This window comes from Convolutriloba macropyga, chromosome 5, assembly GCF_964194025.1.
Source record: "Convolutriloba macropyga chromosome 5, txConMacr16.3, whole genome shotgun sequence".
NCBI lineage: Eukaryota > Metazoa > Xenacoelomorpha > Acoela > Convolutidae > Convolutriloba > Convolutriloba macropyga.
The window spans coordinates 34,470,558-34,480,906 of NC_134472.1; the positions used below are offsets into that span (position 1 = coordinate 34,470,558).

Below are 10,349 nucleotides of genomic sequence, written 5' to 3' on the forward strand. Positions count from 1 at the left end.
ACACATAAAACCAAGTCACAGAACACGCTGCATGTCTAAGGACCGTTAAAACATGTGAAGATTGGCGCTTAAACATGGTGGTATAGGATGCATGCATTACGCTAGGTTGCATGTTTAAGGGACGCTAAAACATGTGAAGATAGGCGCTTAAACATGGTGGTATAGCATTCGAGTTAGAATTAATATATAGATTAAAGTTCAGAATAAAAAACCAACGAGCGAAACTGGTTGAAATTTTATAGAAATTTTAAAATCAGCTATCCAAACAATTGTAACTCTGCACCGTTTGAACAGATTTCTCGTCCTGTATTTTTATTGTGAGCCCTATCCAGTAAAAACAAAATTAATGTTATGCCTAAACGGTTTTCTATTGGTAAAGAAAATTTCGATTTAACCTGTTTTTATGGTTTCAGTTGGTACCTATCCGTTAATGTTTTTGACACTGTTTTCTTGAAATTTTGTACAGTTTTGTCATCTTTTCACTCCTAGTCTCACTAGACAAACGGAAGTCACCTGTTTTTATGACAACGTTACTCTTTGCTTCTACAAGTGAGAGAGTTTCGAGTCTCGCACAATTTTACTTTTGTCACTTCCTCCGGCTGAAAATAGGCATAATTGGAATTGTCGATTCGCTCAAAGGGAACACTAATTCTTTGCTTTATCTTCACATCTTCACAAAATTGGTCTTCTAGTTTAATTTTTTCTTAGTTACAGTTTTTTCAACATTTGATATTTTGTCGCCTTATCATCCAAATGCTGATTTATTGGTTTTTTATTCAGGTGGAATTTAACTCTGAAAAGACTGAGTTTGCTGCGAGCGGTTTTTACATATCAAAACACTACTTGATCACTCTGGTCGACCAAGAATTCTTTTCACAAAAGGACATACATTTTTAACACGAGCTGTCCATCTTAATTTCGCAGCATTTCGCTGCATCAAAGATTTCTAAGTCCACTTGCTAGCCCTAAAATTTTGAAACAAGATCCTCGATGAACAACCGTCAACGCGAGAGGGTAACAATTCAGAATCTACATCCTTTTATAGCGACGATTGTTTTGAATGCTGTATGTTGACTACCGGTTGGTTCCTACAACTTTCCACAACGTTCATTTTACAACTAGCTGTTACAACTAGAAGCTTTGAAAAACAGATTTCTGAGAGCAGTTTTTCTACGACTATTTATGACTATATTACATTTTAAAATAGTAAGTCTCTCACGTGGAATTGAACAATGAATGCACGGAATAAAAACTCCTGAATCAAGCGGAAGCAATCTTAAAAACTTCTGGATACACTCGGGAATTCTAAAAAGCCAGTTAAAATTTGACACTAGCTAGCTATGGCTAACTATAGCCTTTCCCATAAAATTGCAACACAAGATTTCAGTACTAAGCTTCAGGATGGATCAAGATACAATAACGACTGATTATCTCCATAACAGCCTCAGATTTGGCAAGCAGTGGGCTGAGCATTTTAAGCAAGCATTTTAAGCATTGGGTTGAATTTCAGTATTGCGATTTATGGGAGTGACTATATTCCCGAATAGTGCGCAGTTCAGTTAATTTGCATTCAAGAATGCTCGATTAGGTTGAAAATCAACAGTCCTGTTAGTCCATTCATTCAGTTGTTCAGTTTGGTTGACGTTGCCAGTGATCGAGGCATTGGGGTAACCGACTGCTCCCTCGTTACTGCTGCCACTTGTGCGTCAGGAGTTGGTAGCGGAGGGTTGAAAAGTGTCGGGTTAAAATTTGGAGGTGGAGGGTAATGGATCAACCTTCTAAGTGGATGTTTACTGCGATCGAGGTCTGCGAAGTACTTGTGATGGAGTGCTGCTTTAGCAGAGATTCTTGTCCCAGGGTGGTAAGTCAACATGAGCTGAAACAAAGTTGTTCAACTCCCATTCACATAACTTTCACTTAACGTATGCGACATTTGACTACAATTCCTAAAAATGTTTGCTCGCTGCACGCATCATGTTAATTTTAAACCTAGACTTTTTTAACTGTCCTCAAAGCTACACGTTCTGAGCTCTGAGACCTAATCTTAAAAACTTTCCTTAAAATTACAAGTTCTGAATTGCGGACCCAACTTGAACGCCAAAATAGTACGCCAAAATATCTTATACGCCAAAACTTACGGTCACGAGGTCAGCTAAGTCGTTATCCTTGAGTCTCAACAGCTGCAGTACGCCTTTGGGACTCCACTTGGGACATGCCTGTTCGTTGAAGTCCTGCAGTTCAGTCACCCCTGGCCACACACCCTCGTTGGGCGTGCCCATCTTCTCGAATATCTTGTAGATTTGGTCAATCTCACAGTCTCCCCTGAAGAGGGCCTTCTTGTTCACCATCTCCACAATTATCACACCAATTGACCACACATCTACAGGGGGTCCATACCTGTCATCAATTACACCCAACTTCATATCGTTATAACGAACTTCAAAATATCGTCTGCTTGAATTCTATTCTACTATGCTACTTGCCCAAGATAAAGTAGACAAGGTAGAAAATCAGGTCACCTAAGTTGTAAATCCTGATATATGGTCAGGTTAAGTCAGATGCTCTTTCTCTTTTACGTGCATTAAGTCAAAGTGGTAAACATTCTTTGGAAGCTATAAAAGGTTTGGAAGACGGCAAGCGTCCACCGTGGACACTAGAAGTACATCAGGTTACTTTCAGCTACCGGAACGGAACGTAGGTCTATCGAATCCAAAAGTTCTGTTCACTTCCGAGGAGTGAAATTGAATTAAATCTCTAACGGATTTATCTCCCACCAGGTGTTTTGAAGACCAACACTTTTATGAACCTATAGATTTTAGGTTCGGTGTCTCCAGTCCTCCATAAGATATTTATCCATTTGTGGGTTGTGGAGTCTTTGAATGTGTTGTCCTAGTTTGTATGCTTTAGGCTTCAGAAAAATACATTCTGAATTAAAATGGAAACTTATGGAATTATGCCCCAAGCAACCATTATCTCACCTCTTCATTCCCAGTAGTATTTCAGGTGCCCTGTACCATAGAGTGACGGCCTCGTGGGTTGTCACTCGCACTGGTATCCCAAAAGTCCTGGCCAGTCCAAAGTCTGCTATCTTGATGACTCCATTTGATTCTACTAGGAGGTTCTGTGGCTTCATATCCCTGTGGACTATCCTTCGCATGTGGCAGAAACACACTGCATTCGTTATCTGGTACGCGTACGACTAAAACAATTGATTGCAAGGATGCGTTATAATTCTATTGTATTTCTACAATGGAGATCTTATTCAGTTATATCCCATTTTGAATTGGTATGTTTTGGATGATCATTTGCAATTTCGCGCAAAATCTGGACATATCAGCCTTCCAAATAATCAAAACGCTCGACGTGCGGAAATGACATTACGAAATTACATTCGGCAATTTCCGGTTGTTATATATCGAACGGACTAGAAACATTGCATTTCGCCCATAGAGCAAAATTTTAAACTGGGCGCAAAAAATGGGGCTCTGTTCACCTTTATCAAGTTGGGATTCATCATGGCTGGGTCCAAAGACTCAAGGTACTTCTTCAAGTCTTTATCCAGTCTCTCGAAGATCAAATGCAATTTGTTGGCACTCAACTCCACATCCAGAAGCCTAAAATCAATCTAAACAGAATAAGGATTCAGATAAGTCGTTTAGAGGAACTGACTTCCTCTCAGAAACATGCACCTAAAAATGTACGGTAAGTACACTGAGTTCAAAGAAAAGTTCCTTTACATTTGAAAGTACGTTAAGAAAAGTGAATACATGTGAAGTCCCATAAAAAGTTGCAACGCAAGCGTACGTTAGAACTCCTGACGTGCAACATGATCAAAATGCCGATAGATACATTTCCCAAATTTGACCTTAGAAACGACCGATAACGTTCATGGGACTGACTATGAGACTGAGTATAGCTACAGGGAAGTATAGTCTGTCCCATAAAGTTGAAATAAGCGAACGTTCGAAAAACGCGAAAAACGTGCAATTGAGCATCAATGTGGTCATTTGAATGTCCACGTTTTTTCCCAATAAGCTTTCATTCGTCAATTTTTTTACATGCTTTAAGTTTGAACTTTGACCTTTGAACTCTAACCTGTTGCTTTTGAAACGTTCGCTTATTTCAACTTTATGGGACGCGCTATAGCTCCTCACACTTAGTATTTTGACTTGTCTTGGTACACAAGTCCACAGTCGAATAGCACAAACAACAGGGCAAAGCTGTTTAAACTTATGGCTGCACCAAAACTCAAGCCGTTTATAATTACGTTTGGGTTTGTCGCTTGATCAAAACTTTAGTTGCGCGCATTAAGGCCCAAGTTTTTTAAATTAAAAGTTAAACTAAAAATTGAAAAAGCAAAAACTCCACTCAACCAACTTGAATCACTCAATATGATATCATTTGACGTCAACTCATGATTAGAGTTTATCGCAACAACACTTTTCTAATTTTAGTTCAGCGCAATTTGGGAACTCTTTACATTTCTGTCTCTTCTCTTACCCAGTAAAGCTAGACATCCTAGACTTAAGCGAGCTACTTCTAAAGCCAGCCTCACGCCAGTCAATGGAGTGCACTTTGTGAAACATTCGCCGCGTGTTCAAAATCATATTTTCTGATATATAGCGTGTCCCATAAAGTTGAAATGAGCGAACAATTCAAAAGCCTCAGAGTTCAAAGGTCAAAGTTTATATTTAAAACATGTAGAAAAAGTTGATGAATGAAAACTTAGAGAAAACGTTGACATTCAAATGAGCACATTGATGCTCATTTGCACATTTGCTCATTTCGTGTTTTTCGAACGTTCCCTAATTTCAACTTTATGGGACAGACTATAGATGCAAAAGGGAAAACTGTTTTCACGTGTTCAAGTTATTACTAGCAGTAGGTGGCCGCCGTATTGGCCGACAGGGCGTTTAGCCGACAACCAAAAGTTTAGCCGACAATTTAAGTAAAATGAGCAATAAAACTTATTGTGAAGCTGTGATTGGTCAATTTAAAACACTATTTCGTAAGCGGATACACATACCGCAGTTTTTTCATCAACTAATGTAACAAAGGTCTATCAACTAGTGTAACAAAGGTATTTAACCGCATCTGGCCATGCCTCGCGGGCCATGGCCATTGCCTCAGCGGCCCGTGGGACTTGATGAATCTATCACAACCGAGCTACTGATTTATGGACCAATGAGATTTTATGACCAATTATGATAAAATTGTCGGCTAAATTTTCCATTTTTTCCTTGTCGGCTAAACGCCCTGTCGGCCAATTTTCCTAGCACCCTAGCAGTAAAACCCTCAAAAGCCATTAAGGTGTGTACCATTTGCAGCTTCCTTAAACCGTACACTTTGCGACTAGTAAAGCTTTCAGAAGACTGCATAGGAACTTTATTCCCTGGGATTTTACCAGTATCCCATCTCTCGTGATGTTTTTTTTGGAATTGGCGGTGCAGAAACGCGATCAAGCAGAAAATTTAATAAAATCCAACTGGACCCAAGTAATTGCTACAAATAATACTATTTTCTTAGTGATAAAACAAAAAAAGTCAACGATAGACCTCAGCCATTGGATCAAACTACTAAGAAATAATAAACTATAGCACATGAAAAATAAAATTATGGCACAATCACATCTCATTCTGCTGATAAACTTAAGTCTTGCGTTCACTTGCGTTGAAACTCTGTGGGACTGATTATAGTCTGTCCCATAAAGTTGAAATAAGCGAACGTTCGAAAACGTCAAAAACAGGCAATTGAGCATCAAATGGGTCATTTGAATTGTCAACGTTTTTTCCATTAAGCTATTATTCATCAATTTTTTTCAACATGTTTTAAATTTGAACTTCTTTGACCTTTGAAATCAGTCCAGTGGCTTTTGAAACGTTCGCTTATTTCAACTCAACATGTTTTAAATTTGAACTTCTGACCTTTGAAATCAGTCCAGTGGCTTTTGAAACGTTCGCTTATTTCAACTTTATGGGACACGCTATGTTTTATTATTCAAATGAACACAAGCTCCAACGTGCGCTAGACTATATAGTCAGTTCCATAAAGTTGCAACGCTTATTCAACGCTTCAAAAGGTCAAAAGTTCAAATTCAAAACAAGCAGATATCTAGCAAAACATTGCCAATTTGCATGTTGCAAGTTTTGCGAACGTTTGCTTGCGTTGCAACTTTATGGGACTTATAGTCCATAAAGTTGAAGTCCCATAAAGTTGAAATAAGCGAACGTTTCAAAAGCCATAGGTTAGAGTTGTAAGGTTGTAACAATTAAAACTTGGAGAAAACGTTGACATTCAAATGAGCACAGATGCTCAATTACACGTTCGCTTATTTCAACTTTATGGGACAGACTATACTATAGCGCGTCCCATAAAATTGAAATACCCGAACGTTTCAAAAGCCACTGGACAGATTTCAAAGTTCAAATATAAAATTGATGAATAGCAGCTTAAAACTTCTTTTTCAAATGACCACTTTGCGGCTCAACTGCCCGTTTTTGGACGTTTTCGCACGTTCCCATTTCATGGGACAGACTATATAGCGTGTCCCATAAATTTAAAAGCCACAGGTTCAAAGGTCAAAGCTCAAATTTTAAACAATTGACTGAAAACTTAGGCTCTGAAAACGTTATTCAAATGAGCACATTGATGCTCAATTGCACGTTTTTGGAGTTTTTCTAACGTTGGCGTATTTCTACGCCAACTTTATGGGACAGACTTGCATGCTCAATAGCGCGTTTTAAGCGTTTGAATTCTCGATCTCGATTATTCCAACTTGATGAATGCTCAGCTCGCTTGCGATGCTTTACGTGACTTATAATCGATTATATTTTGCTGGTCTCCTGATCCAGACATCCAGACCTTTGGAAGAAAACTGAACTTACATGACAATACAAGGGTGACGTAGGTGTCTCAAAGCCGCAATCTCTCGAATGGCAGTGGCCGGCACTCCATCCTCACGACCTAGACCCAACTTCATCCTCTTCAGGGCAACTAGATTCCCCGTCATTGTGTCCCTCGCTTCGAACACCTCTCCGAATGAACCTAAACCAATTAATTGTTCGGGTGTTAAGGCACTATCTTTAGGGTATTTTCAGTCTTTAAGATTGACTTTAGATTACGGGGAAGGGGAACAGGGGATAGCTACCGTGGGTTGAGAGTATTCGATGCGTTGAGAAATAAAATTATCTTACCGCCTCCGATATAATCTTGCTCTTCGTCGAATATGTATCGACTAACTTCGTAACTCATTGTAGGCAGGGTGCCACTTTGTAGCCGATGATACAATACAGCTGATGTTCAAATAAACTCAGTACTGGAAATCATAAAATCGAGAGCTAAGTGTTCAAAAGCTCAGTTAGCTGCCAGGCAGATACTATCTCGCCTGAACCACAAAACAGATTCCCAAAAAAACTTCAAGCTCGCATTTTGCCAGGAATTATTTTGGGCTCAACAGATCCCAAAGGGTATTTTCCGACCCTATTTTCTGACCCAATGTCCTGTGAATCAGCTTAAGCTTAAAGTTAAGTTAAACTTGACACTAAACGAGCTTTTCAATGTGAATGCAATTAAACGAGATGACCATTGAGGGTCTAATAAAATCATCAATTGCTGAGCAACTCTTGTCAAACACTATCTTGAACTTAATTACGTTAACATTTTTCCCGATCTTTAGAAATATAATCCTGGCAGCTAATAAAGCACGTTTTTGACGCTGTGCCAATTGGTATAAAAATCAGTCAACGGGTTGGGTTCAAAAATGCGTTCAATTGCAACGGCTAAAAATATTAGACTGAAAAAGGTCACATTTATCAACCTGCCTTTGAGGTCGTGAGACTGTCTAAAATCCTCGACCTCAGTTCATGAATGTGTCTGTAAATAGTCTGTCCAATAAAGTTGACGAAAAAACGAACGTCGAAAAGCTCCAGACATGCAAATAATCATTCATAATACCGATATTGAAGTTTTAAATACGAACTTTGACCTTTGAAACGTTCGAAAATTTAAGCTGACAAGTTTAAGAAATTTAAGAAGTTGAAAATTTAAGAAGTTGCGATTAAAAGTTGGAACGAAGTTGGAAAAATTAAACGACGTTGAAAAACGGCAAATCATGCTATAGAAGAACAATGTGGACATACGCGTGCCAACTTTTTGCTAAAGCTTCATTTCATCTGATTCATAGTGAGTCCTATAAAGTTACAACGCTATCGAACGTTTCAAAGGTCAATTGAACAGCAAAACACTGTCCATTTGCATGCCCCGAGCTTTTCGAACGTTCGCTTGCGTTGCAACTTTATGGGACTTACTTTACTATACCTATACAATCTGTCCCATAAAGTTTGAATAATTGGTATAATCGAACGTTCGGAAAACTCCAAAAACATGCAATTGAGCAATGTATTTTTAAAACGTTTATTTCAATTTTATGGGACATGCAATACACCTGCATGTTTCAATTTTGACCAATGACCTGAGAGCTTTTGAAACGTTCACCGATTTCAACTTATGGGAAACGTAAGTGCAATTCTTGATAGCCAATTTGTATATAAAAAACTGTTCAATAAACAACTTTGCCAGCTATGGCTTGGGAAATCATCAGAAATGGTGGTCAACTGGAGTAGCTCCGATTTCATGTCAGCCATCTATAGTAGTTTGTCTAAAAAATAACAAACTTTTTCATTGAACATGGGACTACCTTTCCTGATGCATGAGGAAGCAATCTCTAACCTAATTGGGTGATAGCAACATCAAAAATGTTGAATAATTGCCTTTAGTCGTCTTTTTTTCTAATTTAAAACGAGCACGTTAACGGTATAAAATGCAGAAAGTCTAATACCAAAAGCTAAAATACCAGAAGTTGCTATATACATAGACAGAACTTTCGTTGACTTTAGTCATTTTAAAACGTGCGAGTTTTAAGCTCGGTTACGTGACTGCAGTAACTTTGAAATTCTTGCTTTACATTTCGAACAACTACGCGGATCTCGCTAGAAGCTCTGAGTGACTTCAAGCAGAATCAACAGGCAACCTGTACTTCAGAGCCAAGACTTCTCATTGACAACTCAGAAGTAGGGGTTTATTACAGGTTAGCTACAAATTGAAGGAGTGCTGGTATCCTACTGGACGTTTTATCTCGGGCACGTTGTGTCGCCTCTAGAGACTAGAGGGTAGAATTATTTCAGCCCATAGCATTAGCATTTTTAAAAAGTTCCCTAGCTAAAAATTATTTTGTAGTTGATTTTTGACTCCACAACTCAGCTTAAAACTTAACACAAAATACATCACAACCACTGTCAAGCCCCACCTAACTCCACTGACCCCACCTAAAAGTACTCACCCCTTTTAACACAGAAAAAGGCAAAGTGACAACGCTGTGTAATTGTACTGTGTTCATGATTATGCAATGGAGCAGAAAACCAAGATCATTTGCGGAAATATTAAAATTTAATGGCTACAGACACATGCTAAATACTTGTCATCAACTATACCACATCTATAACGCTGCTCGAATGTGGATAGTTGCTAATAATCAATTCCTTTTTGGCGTTATTTTAAGTGTTAAAAATTTAGGCTCTAGCAGCTCAGAATTCAAGTTCATTACAATACTCATAAATATGTTTTCTAATAAAACTGCGTTCTGTTTGCGTAGTAACAATTCATTGACGTTTCAATTTTCCGATAGCTCAGTTTCCTTTGGTGTTAGAACTAAGATTCCTTAATAATTGTTGATAGCTTCATACTTTTGAAGTATTTGTCTCAAGAACACGTCTGCATTTTGAAGTGATGTGAATATTTAGCAGAAAATGAATAATTGTTGAAGCCTTTTAGTAATTTTCATTAATAATTTTCAATAATTTTGAATAATCAATGTATTTGGATATTTTTTAAAACCAGAGTAGTGCTTTGAATTGGAGTTGAAGGAAAAAAGTATACACAAGAGTGGATCTGTAGAAAAGTTACCATCTGCAAGTTCTGTAAGAGATTTCGATAAAAAATGGAAAATCGTAATTAAACTTTAAAAAATTCTGTTGACGAATCAACATTTAGGTTTAAAATATGCAACCGAGAAATTAAACCATAACCAAAATTCAATAATTCCGTTATTTTAAAATTAAAAAATATTTAAATAATCCATACGATTCAAAAGATTTGCGAAATCATAATAATTCTGACTGTCACACTCTTAACTGTTCAATAAGTGTGACATAAAAGGTCCCAAGGTTCTGTCTAATGCAATACTTTTAGGCTGTTTTCAGAATGATTCAAGGTATAACTAATCTTTGAACTCGGATTAATCTACCATGTCGCATATGATCAACGAGTTCAAAGATTAATTTTAAACTGACAGA

The 10,349-nt window shown here is 37.9% G+C and overlaps 1 protein-coding gene across 3 annotated transcripts; it reads right to left on the reverse strand.

Moving 5' to 3' along the window:
* Positions 1 to 1,152: 1,152 nt before the first annotated feature.
* Positions 1,153 to 7,863, reverse strand: LOC142339345 (cyclin-dependent kinase 1-like). 3 transcript variants are annotated; one of them, XM_075389330.1, is made up of 7 exons: positions 7,705 to 7,863; positions 7,194 to 7,337; positions 6,885 to 7,044; positions 3,494 to 3,614; positions 2,979 to 3,199; positions 2,139 to 2,397; positions 1,153 to 1,876 (listed from the first exon to the last, which is right to left on the reverse strand). In XM_075389330.1, the coding sequence occupies exons 2-7, from the start codon at positions 7,249 to 7,251 to the stop codon at positions 1,622 to 1,624; spliced, it is 1,074 nt and encodes a 357-aa protein (XP_075245445.1). In that variant the 5' UTR covers positions 7,252 to 7,337; positions 7,705 to 7,863; the 3' UTR covers positions 1,153 to 1,621. The 3 variants fall into 3 exon arrangements, with proteins under 3 accessions (XP_075245445.1, XP_075245447.1, XP_075245446.1); XM_075389332.1 differs by having other exon boundaries at positions 7,194 to 7,315; positions 7,705 to 7,838; XM_075389331.1 differs by lacking the exon at positions 7,705 to 7,863 and having other exon boundaries at positions 7,194 to 7,352.
* Between the last annotated feature and the right edge of the window lie 2,486 nt (positions 7,864 to 10,349).

Bases quoted from the DNA above. Each gene is read 5' to 3' on its own strand.
- LOC142339345 (XM_075389330.1), bottom strand. From the start codon at position 7,251: ATGAGTTACGAAGTTAGTCGATACATATTCGACGAAGAGCAAGATTAT. The intron at 2,398-2,978 runs GTGAGATAATGG...AATTGATGACAG, and splicing joins ATACTACTGGGAATGAAGAG to GTATGGACCCCCTGTAGATG. The intron at 1,877-2,138 runs GTAAGTTTTGGC...ACTTTGTTTCAG, and splicing joins ACTTAGCTGACCTCGTGACC to CTCATGTTGACTTACCACCC.